This window comes from Macrobrachium rosenbergii, chromosome 41 (genome assembly GCF_040412425.1).
Source record: "Macrobrachium rosenbergii isolate ZJJX-2024 chromosome 41, ASM4041242v1, whole genome shotgun sequence".
Classification (NCBI taxonomy): Eukaryota; Metazoa; Arthropoda; class Malacostraca; order Decapoda; family Palaemonidae; genus Macrobrachium; species Macrobrachium rosenbergii.
The window spans coordinates 38755079-38778819 of record NC_089781.1 but is presented as its reverse complement, the minus strand read 5'-3'; the positions used below and the strand labels follow the sequence as shown (position 1 = coordinate 38778819).

The 23741-nt window shown below is 37.7% G+C and overlaps 1 protein-coding gene across 2 annotated transcripts in view; it reads right to left on the bottom strand.

Annotated features, from left to right (window-relative positions):
• Positions 1-6709: 6709 nt before the first annotated feature.
• Positions 6710-23741, bottom strand: part of LOC136826817 (uncharacterized) — an 89194-nt gene continuing 72162 nt past the window's right edge. The window contains exons 4-14 of one of the 2 annotated variants that reach the window (XM_067084269.1): positions 21511-21684; positions 18847-19153; positions 16349-16482; positions 13132-13225; positions 12654-12793; positions 11675-11812; positions 10814-11316; positions 10217-10297; positions 8812-8964; positions 8458-8536; positions 6710-7970 (exon numbers count right to left, since the gene is read on the bottom strand). In XM_067084269.1, coding sequence (XP_066940370.1) covers positions 7887-7970; positions 8458-8536; positions 8812-8964; positions 10217-10297; positions 10814-11316; positions 11675-11812; positions 12654-12793; positions 13132-13225; positions 16349-16482; positions 18847-19153; positions 21511-21600 — 1803 coding nt within the window. In that variant the 5' untranslated portion in view covers positions 21601-21684 and the 3' untranslated portion in view covers positions 6710-7886. The remainder of the gene's footprint in view (positions 7971-8457; positions 8537-8811; positions 8965-10216; positions 10298-10813; positions 11317-11674; positions 11813-12653; positions 12794-13131; positions 13226-16348; positions 16483-18846; positions 19154-21510; positions 21685-23741) is intronic. The other variant, XM_067084268.1, reaches the window with a different exon arrangement.

Below are 23741 nucleotides of genomic sequence, written 5' to 3'. Positions count from 1 at the left end.
TTCAGAACCAGACGAAGCATATTTTGCTAGTTTTTTTTGTTTATTTGTAAGTGTATAAATTTATTTGTATACAATTATGTAAATCTATATTCAATGGTGGTATCACCTGAGTTGTGTATATCTTATGTACGTGAAAAGTGTCTCCCGTCTATCCAGGTAAGCCAGGCCGCAACTGTATGATTGTAACGGGCAACAATCCACCGATTTGTTCTTTATATGTTGGTAAATTTATGTAGTTTTGCCGAATATTGAATTAGAAGGTACTGCCTAGATGTCACTCACTTTCCTTCTTTAAAATTCTGAAATGAATATAAAGAAGTTGTGCACTGACAACAGAGTACTGCACCACATTACGTCAGTGAATGATAACCATAATATTAGTAACTGAGGATTCTAAACACCCTATATTCAGGAAGTCAAGGAGAGACGAGAAGAAAATGGGCACAGGAAGTGGAAGCACTTTTAGTTGCCCCTACTCTGTTCCTCTTTCCTCTGGCCTCTCCATATCTCTTTCCTTGGCTTCCTCGTCCCTTCTTCTTTCCTCGGTTCCTTCAAGTTATTTTTCCTTGGCCACCTCCCATTTTACCCCTTCTGTAAGTCCCTCCAGAACTCTTTATTTGACCCCTCCCTTCACCCGCTTTTTCCATGGCCTCCGCCCCTCCTCAGGGGCGTCATTTCAGATTTTTGTTGGGGGGAGCAAAGACGGTTTGGCAAGCGAAGCCAGCCTAATCAGCTGGGTTTTTTTATGTTGAGCTATTTTATGTGCTTTTTGAAGCCACATGAGCAAGGTATTTCAGCAAAAATTATATACTCCCACTACTGTTTATTTATCTCATCATCACTGGTAGCTAGTAGACAGACAAGATCAAGAAACGTAATATACATACAAATAGACAGACAGACAGACACATAGGCAGACAAACAATGTGTGTGATAGATAGATAGATATAACTTAATGTGATGACACATTTGACTTTCGGTAGGAATAATGGAAAACCAGCTGCTGTTACTTCTTGGGGCTTAAGGGGGTGATGGGGGCAAGTTGAGGCTTGTGGGGGCAACTTGAGTCTTGCGGGGGTGGGGCGGCCAGTTGCCCCCAGCCCCCTAAAATAATGCCCTGCCCCTCCTGCTTTGTCCCCGCCACATTCACCTTCGCTTTTCTTGCCTCTCACTTCCTTTATCCACGGGCCTCTCCTGCTCATCTTTCCTTGTTCCCTTAGCCCCTCCACTCTTTCCTTTCTTCCGCTCCTTCTCTTTCTTCAGGCCCCTCCCCTACTCATCAGAACTTCGTCCCTTCCTTCTTCCTAACTCCCTCCTACAGTTCCCTCCTTGTGGACAGTACCTAACAGCATCTTTCATGTGGCGTATTATTAAGTTAGTATAGATTTCATTCAAGATGCTTCATTGATGTCCAGATCACGGGCGTACAAAGATTTTTTTGACATTGAATTCACATCTCTCGTCGACCATGTGGTTAATAAGCTCGACGCTTTATATATGGGGAAGTGCTAAGCCACAAGGTGCTTCAAGAAAAAAATACTAAATGCTATCTCCATGGTATTCACCAGATGCTGGTTGAAAAGACCGCCAGTATTCAAAATGGAAGAAAAAACTTGAGTGCTACCGTCTAGATACCTCTTTGAACACAGGAGAGCATTCTGTTTGATAAGAAAACAATTTCACTTTATAAAAGAACCGAGTTACCTGATGAATTCAAGAGATATCAAAAGATAGAAAAAGAAAAGGTAATGGCAGCATTCAAGAAGAGCAGGAAATTCAGCTAGCACTTGAATGCTTTAACTGATACAAGCGATGACACAGTTCTCGCTGTATTCGAGATACCAAGGGAAGAGAGACATAGAAAGAGAACAAACTGTTCTGTTAATGGCTGGAGGCAACAACAACAAAAGATAAACTTAAAATGGCCAACAGCCTCTTCAGGAAAGAAGGCCTAAGTTGGGATCAGTACCTCAGCATGTTCATGGATTGAGCCCATGCAATGCTAGGGCCCTGTTCTGGTTTCACCACTCAGGTAAAGCAAGTCAACCCTGGGGTAATAAGGACTCACTTTCTGCTCCACCATACTCAACTGGGAAAATTTTGTCTCCTGGAAAGTGTCATTTGAGTTTCACTCAGTGTTTGAAGACAATATTCAGATAGTAGATTTTAATAAAGGTTCTTCAGTCAGATGTGGCCTGATATTGATCCAGAGAATGTGTGAATCTATGTAGAAGTATAAACTTTATGGACAGGAAGCAACATACACTGTCATCAAGGCTTACAGAGCTAAGGTGGTTGCTTATAACTGACATTATCTCACAGATGTATTTCAAGAGTTGAATTTACTGACTTTATCCATGCAAGAAAAAGATGAAAATGCATCCTTTTCAACCGTGATTTTATTTCTGGAAGGTGAAGAAGACATCACACTTTTTGATGTACAGTATTTTGTTACTGAACACCTTGAGAAGTTGAGTTAGAATTTTGATAAGCCTCCGCATAAAGAATATAAATGAGTGTGCAGACCCTCCAGTGTCCATGTTGAACACCTTCAAGATCAATCTTTGGGACAAAATCTGCAAGTAGAGTTTATTGAGGCTCAACTTGATGAAAATCTCCTTTCAAAATTTCTAGAATGCTGTGAAGAAAGAGTTCCATCCTTTAAAATGGGGCTATGAAAACGTAGTTGCCGTTGCTCTTGTAAAGTCATGTTGTACAGTCTCTGCTGATCATGTTATTTGTAAAGTCCCCGCTGAGCAAGTTTTCTTTGGTGACGGCCCATTTTTCTTTGTACCTACAATTCGTCACACTTGACGGGCCAGGTCACGTAAATTCAATCGTTTAAACTGTGTTTGTAATTATTTATCTGTCCATCAATCATGTACCGTGTATTTCTTCTTTCGCAGGCATCAAGATTGTATTCAACTTTAATTCTGTCTATTTTTACATTGTAAATTGTACTCGTTCGCTGTATTTATTATTAATTGTTATCGACCTCAGGTCACCCTTGCTTCCATTGTCTTCCGCGGCGTGACGCCAGTCTGCCGCTGTATAAACCGCCTGGACCTTGAATAAATCAGCAGTTCACTTTTACCTGCTCGTTTCTTTTGCACCTCTTATACTCGAACCTATTTATGCAAATCAGGTTGCGTGTCTGTAGATGCCATCAAAATAAAGAGTAGATATTGGTTACTACCTGAACATGAGCCACTACTGAGACAAATGGAGAAACCCACCAATGAAATCCAAGCACAAAGCTACCATTGAAATTAATTTATCAAGTGATAAAAACGCTTTATGATACTGGAGTTGTCCTTGTTGAGTGTGATGGAACATCGTTTCAATAGTGGAAGTTTTGGTTAATATCAAGGCTTTAGATTTCTATTTTACTAGAATAAAATTCAATGCAGTTCCTTTTATCAACCTTACTCTGTAGTACCTTTTTTACATTTATTCAGTTATACTTGTCGTTTACTTTCACTGCTTAAAACCAATAAGATACAAGATATACACTATATACAGTACATAAAACTGATGGGGCCACAGTCAGTCATTTAAAAAAAAGTTGGCAACTCTTATGTTTCAGGGACCTTAGCACTTGAATGCGTTTTCTTATTTTAACATTTTCTATATATTCCCACAACATTCCTAATGTATTAAGTTGACTATGAGTGATAAAAGTGCAAGAGATATTTCCAAGGAGGATGAAGTAAGTGACGTATCACCTAGAAAGAAAGTTAAATATGACCATAAATTTCAAGCTAAATGGTTGGATGATGAAAGATTGTCATCTTGGATTATGAGAAGCAGTAAATCTGAGAATATAGCAGCTTGTAAGGTGTGTAACTGTGACTTGGTTGGAAGTGTGACATTACTTGAAAGACATCTCAAGGCTGGAATGCATATAAAGAATATGAAAAGCAGAGATGAGTCCCGGAAAGTCGTCATTCTTTCAGCCGTCAGCCGGCCCCAGCTTTGAAAAAAAAATTGCAGAGGTAGAAATAAAATGCTGTGCTTTTGTTGCGGAGCATAACCTCCCAATAGCTATTATGGATCACTTGCCAGGGTTTCTTAAAAATGTTTGTCCAGATTCATCCATTGAAAAAGAAATTAAGTGTGCACGAGCAAAAGCAACTGGGATCTTTCTCCAGTTTTTAGGAAAATCGTATTTTCAAACCCTTGCATCTGATCTAAGGAATGTAAAGTTATCATTGATAATCGATGAATCTACTGATTTATCAACCACCAAGCATCTTGTCTTAGTAACTCGTTTCTGTGATATACCGGTCCAAAGAACAAAGGATAATTTTTTAACTTTACTGGATACAAAAGACCGTTCTGCACAAGGAATTTACAAATCAATCATCGACTTCTTTGAAACCCACCGAATACCCCTGCAAAATTTAATAGGATTTCTAAGTGATAATGCAAGTGTTATGATGGGAGCCAAATGGGGTGTAAAAGCATTGCTTCAGTTAAAGCTTCCTCATCTACATGTTCAAGGTTGTGTTTGCTATTCCATACATTTGTGCGCCTCCAGTGCTTGCCGTGAACCTCCTACTGGAATAGAAGAATTAGCAAGAAATATATATTCATACATAATGAATAATCCCATAAGAATGTCAGAATATGCAGAATTTCAGAAATTTACTGAAATTCAACCACACAGGTTGCTACATCCCAGTTGCGCACGTAGGTTGTCCCTTGAGGAAGTGGTAAAAGGAACCCTTGAACAATGGCAGGCACTTACATTATATTTTACATCAGCATCACTAGAAGATGGAATAGCTGTGGCTTCATTAGTGTTAGAGCAGTTACAGAATCCAGTAACCAAAATGCATTTTGCATTCTTAGCTTTTATCCTGTCATCAGTAAATAAAGTGAATCTAGAATTCCTAGCAACATCGTTTAGAGTACACAAACAGAAGGGATCTATTAACAGTGGCACAAAGGCTATACTTAGCAATTTTATGAAGATAGAACCACTGAAAAATTCGGATTTAAGTAAAATAGATGTCAATGGTCCCTCAAATTATCGACCTTTAAAACACATATATCGTGGGGCAAGGGTAGAGAGCATTAGCATAGAATCCACATCAAAGATAACTAAGGAAAGTTTATATGAATTTCATGTGAGAACCTTGAACTTTTACATCTCTTTATCCAAACAGGTGTTCGAACGCTTCTTAACCTCTGGTATGTTTGCAAATTTAGAACTACGTGAAGCTTTGGGTCGTGCAAAAGTAAGACGTCCTTGGGCAGTGAAATTCCCAAACATTGTTGAGGAAGATGGTTATGAAGAGCTTAATAAAGAATGGAGGGAGTTGACTTTATTTGACTTACCTCTTTCTAATGAAACTAACCCTGAAAATTTTTGGTCTGCTGTTTCCCAAGAAAATTGTGGGGATGAGTTGAGATTTAAAAACATATCGTATTTAATGATTAAGTTATTGCTCCTTCCTCACTCTTCAGTAGCAGCTGAGAGGATTTCTTCTCTAGTTAACCTCATTAAGACTAAGCAGCGATCAAGACTGTAGACAGAAACATTGAATGCTTTGTTATACAGCAAGGCATTGTCAGTGAATCAGATTGTAAATCAAGGTAACCCTCAACAGATGGCATTGTTAAAAATAATATGAATGAAAGATCCGTGGTGTCTACAAATACTGAGGAGGACGACAATATTCACCTGAAAACATGATTTGACAAATTTGCCAAATTTGGAACTTTTTGCTTTTATTTGGTACACTTTAGGGGGAGAATATGGTACTATTTAAAAACCTGAGGTGGCAACACAGGGTACAGCCCATTCTTACTTGCCGGGCGATGGAAAAATTTTGGAGTTTTCCAATCCAGTTTTTCACTGGATCACAGTACACTGCATATGAGTGAACCAGAGGGTCTTAGACCTGTGGATAAGGGGAATAATATATATATAATATATATATATATATATATATATATATATATATATATATATATATATATATATATATATATATATATATATATATACAGGGGAGCCCATAGGAACGCCAAAATGTGGAAAATAAAGGCTATATTTCAGAGACCGAACTCTCTCTCTCTCCTCAGGCAAATAGTGAATGAGAAAAAGTTACAGAAAAGCGGTATTTATACCAGAAGATCCATAGGTCAGCCGTTAAGACACTCCAGTTGACAATTTCTTTTTAGTCTTCTTAATCGCTGGTTGGAGGAATATTTTATCTACTGTATAATATCCTGAATCCCAGGCGCCTCTTGAGAGATTCATTGCATTTCTTTGTTTAATCAAGGCTGATTCCACCTTATGGCTTTTGAACAGACAATTGCTGCTATAAGTTATACGAGACATATCCCAGTTTATTCTGTGGTTATGGTTATTTATGTGGTTAAAAATAGTTCAGCTCTGATGTCCGTACCTAACTGAACGTTTATGCTGAATTGATCTTTGGGGGAGTGATTTGCCTGTGAAGCTGCTATAAGATTGGTCACAGTCGAGGCAAGGGATTTCGTAAACTCCTGTGTCTTTGGGGACTGGTTTTTGATGGACGAGAAAGAGCGAGAGAGAGAACACTCAAATAAATATCTGATGACTCCTTTTACTTTCAAAAGGATTTGCTTCATTTAAAAAAAGAATTCCAAATTAGCCAGACTGTTTCCTAAATAGAATATCACAGAGAAAAAGGATAATTTAAATGAAATCCAACGAGCTTACTAGAAATTTGTAATTCCACATGATAAAAATCTTCCTTGTTTTATGTTGATTATTTTAATTTATATTCTGATGATTTTTTTAAAGCAAGGACACTAGCTTTATTAATTAAGGATAGATATGGAGTGCCAACAACACATAGACCTTAAATCTGCAACCTACGTTACAAGAGGGTTTGACTTATTCATCAGTAATGATACTAGTATGCGTGACTAACAGTAAGGGTAATTTACCGATAAAAAATTGACCACCATCATGATCGTTGACGTCGAGTTGTTCTTAAGCCTAAGATGCAAAATAGTTTTAGTTGGTTTGGATTGTACTCAAGTAACAATACTTACAACACCTACATCCCCGAAACCCCTGCCCATCTAACTCTACCAAATAAATGCCCTGGTCTCACTAAGAAGACATTCCGACAGCAATGCACTCACACATCTGCTGTACAGCTGATGTGACACAAGAAACGATCGTGTAACTCCAGTTTCGTTTGGAGAACAGTACAACCTCAACAATGAAAGTAGCCTCTCTCTGCACTTCTATCTAAGCTATACCAAGCTTGCTACAAAGATTTAGTCACAAATCTCCAAAACTGAAATCATTAACACTTGTTAGACTAAATTAAAAGGAAACGTTTTGTTGGCATGGGGGTTGCGAGGGATTTTAGAATGACGTTCATATATAATATGGCACTGGCTGTTTAAGAGAGATACTGGAAGGTAAGACGTCTCCAAGGCGTAGGTAACGCTACCTCCTACTTGGAATTGTTGAGCTCTACGCTAATCAATGAATCGAAGAGAGCGCGAAACTTTCGGAAAGGCTGAAAGTCCTAAGGGTAAAAGGGATACCTATGACGTGACGACAAAGTCTGATATAACTGCTCGTTAATCAGAACAAAGGAGGCCAGTATTTTGGTGAATGATAACTCTAAGTAACTTACATGATGCTAACACATGAATGGGGCAGGACCTATCAATCTGATATAATAGCTAGAAATCTTATTTCCAAAATATATAAATGTACTTAGTACCTTACATAAGGATATAATATACGAAGCATATCAATTATAAAGAGAGAACCATACTGCTGATGATCAGCAGATCGTTCCTTTGTTGATGCAGAAAATGAACTTTCGAGAGATCCCTAAAACTATCGAGACTGGGCCGCTGTGAATTTATCCGAGCCCCAAGCGATTAATGACGGAGGCAACGCCGCTGCTGCTGGAGGAGCACGTGCGGCCAAGACCCCAGTAGCCGCCCTGAAAGTCAAAAGACGATGCTCACATTAAAGATCTGCATAACAATAACTATAAAAACATATAGCATGCTCTTATGTCGCTGCTTCATTCGTGATCTCTTAAGAAATATGGAATATTTACAACGTGAGAACATAAATATTCCAAAGTTAATTGGATGTGGAAATTATGACTAAACCTGGAATGAAATTATATGATGAGTTTAATCATATATATGTATATGATGACCCGCTATAAGATAAAAAAAATTACTTCCCTTCCGCAAATATTCTTGTTATACATACTTCAGGTGAATCGGTTCATTATCTAAAGTGAGAGGAGATGACGATCGATAACGGCTAAGCGTAAAAGTTCCATATTGTGATTTCACATACGCAAATCTTAAGGTATTATTTCTAGTTTGATTTTTTCTTATTGGCAATAACAATAGAGGTTTAGCTGCCAGGGAATTTTGTCAAATATACGAGAAAGAAATTCCTTCCGTCCTTACTCCTGGGCAAGATGGGCTGGGCTTTGTAGGAGAGACGTCGCGAGTTGGTCTTGATGGCGGGAATCTGCTCGGCAAAACTCTGCGGGGACAATGACAAACAATAACAAAGCGTTATACACAGCAACAATGATATACTGCATATTCATTATAAAATTCAAATATAACTACTGGTTAGTTTTGGACTTCAACTTGAAATATCATAATCAAACGCAGATGTATTTATTCCAGCCTCTACTATACAAACTAGAAATCTTTGAGTGCCTATCATCACCATCAATGGTGTGACCAATCAAATCCTGCAGCAGCAGTAAAATACTGCGATTCATTATACCATCGGATGAGAAAAAGTCTTACGTGTTACGGCATTTCGCGTTGATATCGCGGATGGCTCCCGCTCTGCAACTTGTGAGGCCAGGCTCGATGACGTTGCCCGGAGAGGCGAAGGGCAATGGAGACCTCTTCCTCCGGTGATGCCTTGGTGCTCGGGCGGCGCCCTCAGATGATACACTGTAATCACAAATCATGTCACGCGTCAAAACTTTCTATCTATAGTAACTAGAGTTATGGTAAGTTACTTCTTCCTATTATAAAGTTGCTTAGCAAATTCGTGGAACGGATGTTGCCTTTTTAAAACTTAGGAAGTTAGCGAATATACTGTATATGGAAACTGGCTAGTATATATATATATATATATATATATATATATATATATATATATATATATATATATATATATTTATATATATATATATATATATATATTTATATATATTATATATATATATATATATATATGTGTGTGTGTGTGTGTGTGTGTGTGTAATTGTAATAGCCACAATGCCCTACAATTACATATGTATCTTGTAAAAAGTGACCAGTAGATTCTACATATATATGTGTGTATGTGTATATATATACATATATATATATATTTGTGTGTGTGCATTATTTTTTACGATAAAAAATAAATTCATGAATATATGAGATTCACTATACGTTGCGAAAACTTCGAAGTTGGTACATGAAATACATACATTCGAATCCCGGTTAAGGTAAGGGCATTTACCACATATAATTTCCTTCACTCAGAAGGGTTAATTCGAATGAAATGATATCAAATAAGTCACTGGTGGGCTGAGAAGTTGGGTAAAACTCGCTGGTATGCGAGGTTTGCGGCCTACCCAGGCAAAACCTCAAATACTGTACACGTATGGTACTTGGGTTCCAACTTCTTCCATGACCTGCATGTCAGCAGAGCTCTTTCTCCTGAAAGTCTTAAGTTTGATTCCGGTGTAAAGTAGAAATGTATTTCTACCACACGCATGACTGTGTTGATTGCTCCCAGTGATGTTTCCCATATATATGATGGCAAGAGCAAAATTAGTGACAAACATATATATATATATATATATATATATATATATATATATATATATATATATATATATATATATATATATATATATATATATATATATATATATATATATATATATATATATATATATAATATATAATTATATGTGTGTGTGTGTATGCGTGTGTGTCTGTGTGTGTTTGCGTGTGTGCGTGTGTGTTTCTGAATGCATGTATTGTTCCTCGCTTTAACTAATGGTAAATTGTCGACCAAGATAGTTATCTTTCTAATGTGGCTTATTGAATTTTGTTCCCTAAATGGCTAATGACCTCAAGCTAAAGATATTTAATATATATTTTCTTTCTGATGATCAACTAAAATGTGAAAGGAGTTTCCAGGCACCTTCCATGTCTGGACGTCGATTCCCTCCCCTGGTTATCGGAATCTGTCGAGCGCTTGCCGAAGTGGTGGGTAGGAAACATCCTGAAAAAAGATGACACTGATTGACCCCATTTTCGTTTTTCTATGCAATGAATATTGTTATCAGGTTTAACAAACGCGTCATATTTATTTGCTTCTATTTTTATTAATAAAATATTACCAATTGAATCATTTCTACCATTTCCTTCCCGGTGATTTCTCTAATTGGAGCCTGCCTAACTAACTTAATGAGGTACATCAGGCATCGTCTATGTTTGAATGTACCTTAAAAGCTGAATTATTTTGCCAAATTTTCAACGATTTTCAAAGTAAGTATTATGTCAAAATTGAAAGCCTATCTATCTTTCTTTTTGGTTCTTCTAGTTCTTTATGATTATACCGATGAGGGCAAACAAAATGATTTCAGTGTTTCCTTTTCTGATATTCTTAAATAAACATATTCGGCGCTGCTATAATAAATTCAAGTTCTAAACTGACAAGGCTTTCGGCCTCTGCTCATTAACAGGTGTATATATGTTCTTATTAATATGCTTGGCAAAATAAGAGGCGTTAACTCACCCAGCAACGAAGCCCAACATTGTCGTTGAACCATTGACAGTTATCAGTGGCGTTGAAAAGGCGTTCATGTGAGTAGGCGCCAAGGCGAGGACAGGTTGCCTTGGGTCTACTTCGTTGAGAGCTGGGTGGTGATTGGCCACCACAGACTGTCCAATAATAATGGGATTTTGGTAGACACTTGCGTTTTCCATTTTCATGACTGGAGCCCCGATTTCGGGACTGGGCAGTAAAGAAGTTCCAGCTGGGGTGATCTTGGGCGGCCTCCGAGATGGCTTGAAGGAGAGGAGGGTGGGTTTACTCGATGAAATTCGGGGTTTCGCAGTGACCCTGGGTTTAGAGGAACCTGAGTCTTTGGTGATGAATTCACCGAATGTGTTTGTGAGGGATGATACGTCTCCGTCGTCCAAAACGGTGTATCCTGCCTCATCCAAGGTTGAGCAAACACCACGAAGATACTTCAGAGATAAAGAGTAGAACTGATCTGATTTGCAGAAACTCGGTTGCTGTCCGGAGAAAAAATGGAAAATAACAACTTCAGAGATAAAATTTCAACCTAGTAATGAGTTTAATGAAAGCCACAAATACTAACGCAACTCTACACGAAATCAAAAATATCAAAAGTTGTTGTAACATCTTTCGTTGTCTTTTCAGCAGTTTAGTAATAAAAGTATGACATTTTAAATTTACTAAGTAGTTTAACCTCTATCTACATAAAATATATATAATTTCTAAAATCGTCTGTTCCACGCTCATTGTAGAAGCAACAACATGGGTAGGGCACAGATTTCATAGCCTACCACAAACTATCAAAATACTCTGAAAAGCGAGAACTAGACAGAGGACAACAGGACATCAACATACCGATCCAATTTTGTAGCATTTTCTGTCAACAAGAGCTGGAACATACGGCAAATCTTCAGGACCTCTCTTCAAGTTAAGGCCTTTGCAAGGGTCAGGTCGGCAGGCAGGCGGACTGCGGAAGTCAGTGAACCAGAACACCTGCCAGTCATAATTAGAGAAGGAATGAAGACAAGAAGTAAATTGTTAATCATTCTTAACAGTTAATCGCGGGCACAAAAATAAGATATCAATACCCTTTTTGTTAGTGAACATTAAATTTTATAGAACAACTTTCAATACTTCAAAACCAGCACTCTTCATCCTTTTATTTCAATATTAAGACTTCCTTTGACAAGGGTGACATCGGAGAAAAGACAAAATAACCATTACGGTCAGATTCATTCTTTCATTATCGTGGAATTGTTTAGTTATGTTTTCGTCTATATAAATATAGTGTTAAAATTTGGAAATATTTTCAGGTCTATGTATCTGATGAAATCAAGTCTAGGAACATTCTCATTTCATTGTTACTTTGTATCACGAATAATGTACATTACAGGTATCGTTTTTTAAACTTCATCCAGATTTACATGAATACAAAAAAGATCATGCACTGGGTGACAAACAGAGAATTAAAATTTAAAAAAATTTTCATCACACTCAGATGTACATGCATAAAAGGCTCCTGAATTTCAGCCCTCTACTAACCAAGTCAAAATGCTAATCATAATCCTGTTTAGAACCATATACTGTAGCCTTTCAATGTACACTGTCGATTTTTTTTTATCTTTCCCATTTGAGAAGACTTCTTTCTTTATGATCCTCAACGATACTGACTCGATTCATACTAGACAAAAACTCTTTTGATCTTAGTGAGGATGAAAGAAAAGTTTCTGTGGCTGATTGCCTTGGCAATGGTTTTCATAACTTCTTTTACAAGAGGCAACGTATAGATTTTAATAGAACGCTATCTTATGAGCCCTTGAAGAACGTAACTTACCTCCCCTGAAGGACAATTGGGAATTTGACCTAGAATTGGCTCACACACGTTGTCATCGAGGTCATCGTCTTCCTCGTATGTGCCGTCAGGACATCCGCACAGCGGGGTGCCGAAGCTGCTCGTGAAGAGCATGCGCCCAGCTAAGAACGACAATGAACAGTTCTTTGTGAGAGTGGATAATACTGTCATCTCTATCAACTGAAGTGATCATGAAGTTTAAAAAACAAATGGTATATCATCACAACTGGCTAAATGTACGGATTTCATAAGCAGAGTGTGACAGTCGATGAAGTAAGTTAACTGTTATGTTGCTGGAATAACTTTCCCATAGAATTTTTTCATAATTTCTGGAACGTGCAGCCTGCATTTGAAGCATATCAAGAGATGATTAACCCTACTTATTATGAGATGCTAGAAGATGATTCGCCCTAAAGGAGAAAAAGAAATCCTAATAAAAAAAAGAGGTGATGTGACTCACGTGGGCACAGTCCTGCTTCTCTTGGGTCATGGCACAGCTGATCGCTGAAGAGGAAGACTCTCCCTGGAGGACAGAGGCGGGGTGCACAAAAACCCTGGGGATAAATGAGAGATTTCATTTGGTTTCGACTTCGGATCTTAACAGGCAATATTGTACTGAACTTGTAGGACATAAGTCATCACTCACTTAGTATTACATCTCATGTGTGACCAGAAGATGATAAATGAAGACATAGCCTAATTCTGCTTTAAAAAAAAATGTCTTGGAGAACGAATTTTATTACTCTGGTTTCTATCAATATTCACATTTCCTGGGTGCTGTCTTCGACCGTACATTAACCTGGCTTTTTACTGTAAGGAGACAATCTGCTTGAAGACATATCTGAACTGAATCTCTGGCAGTCATTTAAACAAGCTTGATTCTTCAGAGACATAGTATCTACCAATTCCTGTCTTATGTTTACTTCACAATCTACTTTTCTATTGGATGATAATGATATTTAAATTTTTTACCTAACACTTCTTTGGTCATATTGATTTCAACTTGTCTGGGAAAGAAAGAATAAATTTAAAACTGCAAAGTACATATAAAAAAGTGGTTTGTATGTAGAGGCAGCAAATTCTTCCCTTCATCTCAGTTACTTTTTTTTTTTTTTTAAACCACCCATCATGATAGATACGTCTTTCCTTTCGCATTTGTTCATTTTTTGTCAGGCTTGGATGAAGAGAAATTCTTAATATCATTGACACAATCCTCATTTATTTTTCAAATGATCTTTTCTCTCTACGGAGAGATGGCCCCGTTGTCTATTTCTTACGAATAAAACTTTGGTTAAAGCTCCGTTAAACTTGCGGTACCTCTGTCCTCTCTAGGTTGGCCATGTAACATGTTCTTCATTCTTCTTCACGCATCAGTAATTCCGCTTCATTTTTTTTTATATTATCATACCGTGAAATCAACGGCCTCTAGATTTTTCACTGCATTAATTCTGTCTTCTTCCCTAACATTACTATTCCCATTTTCATTCTTCCTCATATTTCTGCTGTCATTCTCTCCCAGTCTGTTTGATTATATTTTCCTTCGACTTCCCTTTATTTTTTTATTCATGTTTAGACCAAAAGAAGGTCCTAGTTTGGACTACATCATTATCTTAAGAATTAACAACTTAATGCTGAAGGTATATTGCACTTTCTTTGTCAAAGCATTCCGGCCAAATTGAATTAGAAACTCAGCACCTCAGCTAGCCACTGAAAGAAACAAAAGCTGCAGAGGCTTTCTTTTTATCAAACATTTTTTAAACTACTAAACATCTCATCTTCAAGTAAAAACAGAACTAATTTATTGAGAAAACCCATCACTCTATAATACTACTCTTATCTCAAGAAAAAATTTCTGGTAGGCATCGCTACTTCATTTAATCACATTAGTGAATCTCTTTTCCTCTTTCTGCCTCGATCCAAAGTTTGTTTGATAACTCCAGAGGTAATTTGAGTTTTACCAAGCACATTTTTGTCTTCTCTCTTTACTTCTACCTCACCCAGTATTTCTATGTTCTCGAGTTTCTTTGCCAATCTTGTGTCTTTGAAATATTAAATCGCCTGTTTCTTGGCACCTTCTTCAGCCTACCCCGATGAAAGTGACAGATCCTACAGAAGAGCTTTCTGCCTCCATTTCCTTCTTTTCGTCTGTTATTATATGGTCTGAAACTTTAATTAGTTCCTATTATCCTAAGATTATCAAATCTAATCATCTTTATTTACTTTATCACTATTTGTCACTAATGATACTTCTATAGCTCTTAACATGGCCAGTCTGTCATATTCATAGGACTTTGATCGCATGCCCTCCGGGTCATTTGCCAACTAATTTCATTTTTCTTTTAAATCTCACTGTTCAGTACTAAATCTTTATTGGCAACTCATCAAGGAATATTTTCATCCAGCCAAGAGGAACTTCTTAAGCATTTTATAATCCAGCTTTTCTATTTTACAGATAATATTCTTAGTTGAACTATTGCTTCTACATTTGTGACTATAAACTATACTGCAGATTCTTCAACATTCAGCTTGTTTGCTGTCAGCTCTCTCTCTCTCTCTCTCTCTCTCTCTCTCTCTCTCTCTCTCTCTCTCTCTCTCTCTCTATCAGCCTCGCATCGAAAATCTTCCCAAAAATCTTCCAAGTAGTAATGACTAAAAGACTTAATAATTCCAGCCTATTTTAGTTCTCTCGCTTCATTGTCACTGTTCTGTTGTATGACCATGATATTCTGCATAATCTCTCAAGAAACTCGACTTCTCAACTGCATCATTTTTTTTATCTGAGGGGTCACTGAATTGTTAATTCTAAAATTTGGCAGCCTGTTCTTCTGCGCGGTAGATTATTTCTTTCACTAGAATTGAAATTCTTTCATGACCTTCATTCATTCTCAAGGTATATTTCTCTTTTATTAGTGGAGCCAAGTCTTCCTCTTTTCTACTTGAAAAGCCTCATTGAAATTAAGTACATTCGTCTGATTAGCCAAGTTTTTCCTTCGATTTGATTTGCCATCTGATTCTCCTCTCTCTCTCTCTCTCTCTCTCTCTCTCTCTCTCTCTCTCTCTCTCTCTCTCTCTCTCTCTCCTCGACAGTTGGCGTCGATGACCGTAGTCCTGGCGACGCCAAGTAAAAAAAATATTCAAACAAATACTCTCCTCGGCAGCCCTCATTGCAGTCATTGTTGCTTTGTTGAGATGGGAGACGGTGCCTGTTTCTCTTACACCCGCTATGCAGAAAAACTTTCTTACCATGATCATTTATCAACCCTTATGATGACTTTGAACTAACTATCAATGACGATTGCTTATCTACTATATCACAGACATGTCAACTCGTAAAAGAAAAAATTAGAAGGGAAATGTTCGCTGGGAGATTTAAGGTTCCATCTTTTCACAAGTTTCTCCTTAAGACATTTCCCCCTCAAAGTTCTTTGAGTTCCTGAAAATAAATGTTGGTAACATTGTGGTTTTGCCCGAATATAATCTGCCTTACTCACTACTTTTCATTTGTCAAGGTTCTAACGTCAACCCTTTTGGTGACAAGCTTGCTACTCAAGTGACTTCTTCCTTCACATTTTACTCAGCAACAAAGGTCAAAGGCTATCATTAAATTTGGATTTTGATTTATACTTTTGATATTTTCTATTTTTCCTTCTTTGTTTCTCAGACTACTCGCTACGTACCTTCCTTGTATTCGGGTCCATGATGACAAATTCATCGTCCTCGCAGGAGCCCTGTTCCAGCAACTCATAGCAGTCGCCATCATCCAGCAACACTTCGTCACGTTCGCACACGTCGGTGTCCGGATCGTCGGGTCCTGCGAGCAATGACCAGATCGATTAGTTCTGACTCCGCTTTCGATTCAGTTTGATCATAAAAGTAACGCATATTGAAATAGGATTTTATTGACAAAATTATCTCCTTGGAGCTAAATGAGCCCGTTACTCAAATACAATCTTCCAGTTGTCCTTAAGGTAACCCTTTTCTCTTCACCCGACAGTCGACACACTTCAGATGAGTCAGAACCAAGTTCTCTGGGAGATGACGAGTACGCTCCTTTCCTCTCTGAACTGACAAAACGACATTCGTCGTGAAATACTTAAGTAGAATATGCATAAAATAAAACATGATCGAAGAGTTCAAATGAAGTTCAAGGATGTCTTCAATTCACAATTAACAATGCCCTCGTCAAGAGCAGCAAGAAAGTAAAAAATGCCAAGACAATCAAAAGTTTTTATAATAGGAAAATTCCTCAGTGAATAGGGCGTGGTTATTCGCGGGGATGGTCATCGATTTGTGGTCGAGTTAGCGCTAAAAACACCTTATTTCATCGGTGCTGTTAGGAATTACTGTTCAAACCTCAGGAGGGTAGATTAATCTTTAGATAAGAAGAATAGTGTCAATATCCAGGAATGCAAATTTTTATCAACAAATAAAAAAATCATTATCCTTTGGACGAAGATATTTGGTTAACCTGTTTTATCAAACCTTGAAAGCAAAAAGCATCATTTCCTTGATTGAATGACTTGGCAAAGTCAGTGCATATAAAACACTGAGTCTGGAATTTCCTTCTCTCTCTCTCTCTCTCTCTCTCTCTCTCTCTCTCTCTCTCTCTCTCTCTCTCTCTCTCTCTCTCTCTCTCAAGTATACGTACAGTCACTGTGATAGGTAAAAAGATAACTACCCAATACAAACAAGAGGTCTTGTGTTTAATAAAAGACAAAATAAGAAATAATGAAGATGCTATCCAGTGAGGGACCTCTCCAAGAGTAATTCAGTCTACAGTATTTCCAGTCAGGCGTATAATTCCATGCTTTCCAGATGAAGGCTGCCAAAACGGGCAAAGTCTTCTGCTTGCTGATGGAAAAAATCCGTCACTTTATGATTTTCTGTCAGATTATTACTTTAATATACGTAATTCATGATCACCAGGTCGGCAGAGTTAGTTGTGGTTTATATGATATTGTGAAGAGTAAAATCAAATTAAATCAACAGTTCTGCAAAATATGACTGAACGCTTATTTTGTCATTGTAAGGTGATATACATTACCAAAGATATCAAATACCATAAAAAAGATGTTTAAAGTGAAAAATTTTCAACCTATTGAAAAACTGAAAACAAGAAAATATTACATAATATACAGTATATGTACTGTATATATATATATATATATATATATATATATATATATATATATATATATATATATATATAGAGAGAGAGAGAGAGAGAGAGAGAGAGACTAATTCTTTGACAAGACCTACGCCAGTGCTTATGCTGTAACCACGGAGCCACGAGGTGTCATTAACCTCCCTCTGTGGTTTCACATTTGATCAACCTGCCCCAAGTTTTTACTTGGGTTTGCTCGGCAAAAAAAAAAAAAAAAAAAAAAAAAAAAAGACGGCTATCCACAATGACCTTCGTTGGAGGGTAAACAGCAAAAACAGGAAGACAGACTAGAGCGATTGTAGCGTTAGAGGTGCGTCCACAGCAGTTTGGGTAGCGTGATACAAGTCTGCCATTAGAATCTCTTGCCAATAAAAACAGACCTCATCTAGTGATAAATAAAGTTTAAATCGATTAGTAATTAAGAACAATCATCTCCTCTCTCTCTCTCTCTCTCTCTCTCTCTCTCTCTCTCTCTCTGATGCACACAGCCACACACATACACATGCACATACACAGTTACTGTGATTTTCATATGAAATAATTATAACGATATCCTTAACCCGGATATACTTTTAGGTTAAGGCACTTTCGAAAAGGTTAATGTCACTGATTATTTTCTCCTGGATGATGGTGGTCGTCTGTATTATGTTAAGGTGTAAGGATAGTGAGTTCCATTTTATTATACACGCACACACACACACACACACACACACACACATATATATATATATATATATATATATATATATATATATATATATATATATATATATATATATATATATATATATATATATATATATATATTATGCAACTTCTTCAAGGAACATCGGCTAAAGCCATGTTATACCAATTTTTTTTAAAACAGCAAAGTTAATTTTAGGTTGATAGTCTTATGTATCAAATCATCGCATCATATGGAAATATTTACGCTTTTGTATGTGACCTTGTACATACCGTAATACAGGCTTACCGGCCACATTAACTCATACTTTCTTAGATGATACCTACCGGGCACATGACCAAGAAGTGTGGGGATGGGCACGTCCACGACACGCGCTTGTCTTCTTGTCCTATTCAATGGCGCGGACGAATCTTCTACGAGGGTAGCGTTGAGGTCTTTGACTTTTTCCTTGTCGTCGCTCTCCGACTGCAACCGGTCCTTCTCGACATCCTTCAGGTAAGCTTCTCTCAAGAGGTCGTACAACTTGGTCTTGACGACGCCCGTGGGATTCAGCGGGATTTCGATGACGTCCGGCTGGTTAATCATGTTGTTGAGAGTCTCAGAAAGGTCGAAGGCCGCTATGATGGGGATGCTCTGCAAAATAATGGGCCTCGTTTTATTTTCTCGTATTACAAAAGGCTAGGCACTCTTTGTACGTCTTAAAAGCAGCATGCGTTTGTACCTCAAGCCTGAAACTCCTAACCAGTCATGCAAGCATTTCAAGGGAGTTCTGGCTATCTATCTATCTATCTATCTATCTATCTATCTATATATATATATATATATATATATATATATATATATATATATATATATATATATATATATATACTGTATATATATTTATATATATTCACATATATATTAGCTGACCAACCCGGCGCTGCCCAGGAAAATTCTGAATGGCAGTCTAAGTGCAGGGGTAGGGAAAAGAGATAGGGGAGGGGAAGGGGGAGGGAAGAGGGAAAGGGAGGGGGAAGGGGGAGGGGAGGGGGAAGGGAGAGGGGGAGTGGTTTGTGTTGATGGTCCAACTGACAGTTCTACTTTTTTCATGCGAAAGTTCACCCTCTGAACAGTTGTGGGTAAGCTGACAGGTATTACTGTGGTGACTGTCCCTTTTATCCAGGTATTACTGTAGTGATTGTCCCTTTTATCCAGGTATTACTGTGGTAACTGTCCCGTTTAACCAAGTATAACTGCAGTGACTGTTCTTTTTATCCAGTTATTAATGTGCTGCCTGTCCCTTTTATCCAGGTATTACTGTGATGCGTGTCCCTTTTATCCAGGTATTACCGTGGTGACCGTCCCTTTTATCCAGGTATTACTGTGTTGTCTGTCCCTTTTATCCAGTTATTACTGTGATGACTGTCCCTTTTACCAATAAATTACTTTTGTAACTGCCCCTTTTAACCAGGTATAACTGCGGTGACTGTCCCTTTTATCCAGGTATTACTGCGATGACTGTCCTTGTTATCGATAAATTACCGTGGTGATTGTCCCATTTATCCAGATATTACTTTTCTGTCTGTCCTTTTAATGCAGGTATTACTGTGGTGACTGTCCCTTTTATGCAGGTATTACTGAAGTAACTTTCGCTTTCATCCAGGTATTGCTGTGCTGTCTGACACCTTTAACCAGGTAATACTATGCTGTCTGTCCCTTTTTTCTAGGTATTACTGTGCTGTCTGTCCATTTTATCCAGGTATTACTGTGCTGTCTGTCCCTTTTATCATGGTATCACTATGCTGTCTGTCCTCTTTAACCAGGTATTACTGTGCTGTCTGTTCCTTTTAGCCAGGTATAACTGTGGTGACTGTCCCTTTTATCACTAAATTACTGTGCTGTCGGTACCCTTTATCCAGGTATTACTGTGGTGGCTGTCCCTTTTATCAGTAAATTCCCTTTTATCAGTAAATTACTGTGGTGACCGTCCCTTTTATCCAGTTATTATTGTGCTGTCTGTCCCCTTTATCCAGGTATTACTGTGCTGTCTGTCCCTTTTATCCAGACATTACAGTGGTAACTGTCCCTTTTAGCCAGGTATTACTGTGGTGACTGTCCCTTTTATCCAGTAATTACTGTGCTGTCTGTCCTCTTTATCCAGGTATTACTATGGTGACTGTCCCTTTTATCCAGGTATGATTCTGGTGACTGTCCCTTTTATCCAGATGTTACTGTGCTGTCTGTTCCTTTTATTCAGGTATTACTGTGGTGATTGAAAAGCATTTTTAATAATATATTTCTATGGTCTCGAGTGAATGAAATGAGGTATGATAAACTCGTAGAGTTTATTTACCACATAATTTACAAAGGGGAGGGGGAATGGGGATGAGGGAGGGGAAGGGGGTACGGGTTTGAAACATACCCTGTTATCTTAGTTGGGGCAAATGATGGCCATGTGCCAAATTTTCTCCAGATTGTTCAAGCTAATTTCTATAGGGCAAAAAGTTACAAACTTACATACAAACATTCACTTTTATATGTAAGATATATATATATATACACACACACATATATATAAATATATATATATATATATATATATATATATATATATATACAATGTGCTAGTAACCTTTTACCAAATATATATTTGTATAAGTTATATATATATATATATATATATATATATATATATATATATATATATATATATATAAATATATACCAAATATAAAGTTATATATATATATATATATATATATATATAGAGATAGAGAGAGAGAGAGAGAGAGAGAGAGAGAGAGAGAGAGAGAGAGAGAGAACAATTTAACAAGATATATGAAATTATCTAGTGATATAGTATCACGTATGTAATACCAAATTTTTGCAAATCAAGTCAAGGAAAAAGAATCCCGTAAATGACATATACTGATAAAATTCTGCGAACGGTGAGCGAAAATAACAATTATGATCTAACTAACATGACAAACTGTGCATTAACCTCTTACCTCTTCCAGCGGATAACCAACTTCCTTGGCAGTGCATTTCGCTAATCCCGCGATGGCAAAGACCAGTCCGAATATGGAGAAGATCTGCATCGTCCAGAAGATTGTGGCGCCGTAAACAGCGCCTTTCTCTGTACAGTTGACCCGTGCGCTGATGCTTATGCTGGAATCTGAAAACTGCAAAGAAAAAAGACGACTCCAGATCGTGATAATAGACATGACAACAGCTTACAATATAGTCTACCTTTGTTTTATATAAACCTGAGTACAAGGTTTCTCTAATTAGGCCTACTCGTTAATGTCCTTATCATCAATGTCATTCACTGTACAGCCCTAAAAGTATAATCATAGGTACTTGCCCACTTCCGACCACGAACAAAACACCATTAACATTAGTGCACTTATGAACGTAGGGTCAATTCACTCGTTACCATTTACAAAAACAGGGAGACTGGTGCTAGTCTTCAACTAAATGAAATAAAAGATAAAGATCACGACCATCAAGAATGAAAATTTAGTTCATCAACTATTATACATTCAATCTGTAAATTGTGTTTCTTCTTTCTTAAAAAATGACGCAGATGTGTTTTTCATCAATCAAATTCAGGGGTAGATCAGGGGAACCGAATAGCGAAAAGACTTCTTTAATTCCGACTTGCAAGAGAGTTACAGTTTTGCCTCACATCGAAACCGAGCCCCAGTCTCTCAAATGAAAGACCGGGGCGCTACCAACCAACCTGGGCAGGAAAAGGTTCACCCTTTTATTTAATTCTGTCTCATTGTAGTTTCCCTTTATTTTTATCCCTAACAGTTCCCCAGTTATCAGTTTTTCCTTTCCAATAAATTTGTTATTCCCTCGGCCGAAGAACGGAGACCGACATAGGTGTCAGTACACATCAGTCCATGGCATCAGAGAGTGAGTGAGAGACGCACGCTTAATCTGGTAAGATTAGGACATACCACAACGTTCATTAAAGAAATGTTTCCCAAAGGAATTGCTGTGATGCACCAACCAAGACTGCCTGCTGTCATATCCCCGGTCTCCTCCAGGAGAAATACCAGAGTTTACCTATGTCTCACTTCAAGGTAATCCTCAAATAGCTCGGTCCACCATGCAGGTGCGGGACAACAGAAAACTCAGGTCCTGCCAGCTGGAACTTCTTCGAGTCACCAGGGCATGAGACGCGCACACTTGGATGACGGCCATATTTGACCTAAGGTCCAGCGTTACTTCGGGGTATAACATCCTCAGAGCCAAGCTCTTCCCTACATAGGTTAACTTAACTTCGACAGCCAGTGAACGCCTACGTCGCCCTCTGGATCTGAAGAACCAGTTACATGCTAGGTCAGCCCTCGAAGGAGTTCTACCAAGATCTACCCAGAGGAAGACAGCCGTTGAGACCGACAGTCGTTGTCGTGGGTCGGATCTGCCAAAACGAGACTAAGCCTCAGATTCCTGGAGTCCAGGACAAAGAGGGGCCCAGACTTGGATAGCTAGTTCCGTGTTGCAGGGTCAAGTAACGTAATCGATTGCTTTCCTTTTATTTTCTGAGTCCCCGACTTGTATTTTATATTTACTCCCTGTGTAAGTTTAACGTAAAACTCATGAGCTGATCATCTTTGCTTGCTTTCTGATTAATCAGTAGGGATGTGTATTACCCCTAATTAGTCTTTGGCCATTGCATACTAACTATTCCCAGTCTCACCGTCTGAAATTGTATTGTTAGTAGTCATCAGGTAAAGCTGTGAATTCTGATGTTTGTTATCTTATTGACACTCTGATGTCCCATTCTTTGATTTCATTGTTTTTATTTTGTTGTAAGCAGCGTTCATCCGGGTTACACAGCCTTTGTGTTAAATATTCCATTATCTTTCCTTACAAAGTCAATTCTTTATTTTTGATTCCTATTAGAGTCATTGTTGTTTTCTGATTTTATTTTGTTTGGTGTGAATAATTTGCGCTGTATGTATATTTCTTATTTTATTCCCTTTGATAATTTCTCCTTCTTCCTTTTATTTGATTATTGGTTATCTTTGTATTCATAATTATTTGTAGGAACTTCTCGTGTAATTGTACCGTCTAGTTGCCAATTGATTTTGTCCAGTGATCATAAGTTAAGAGCAATTCCATTCGGAGTTTGTCGAGTCGAGTGAAAAGTGCGTTGACGAGCTCTGTAGTTTTCATGAATAAACAGTTTCAGAATAAACTTAAACTGATATTATATGAAGTCCTT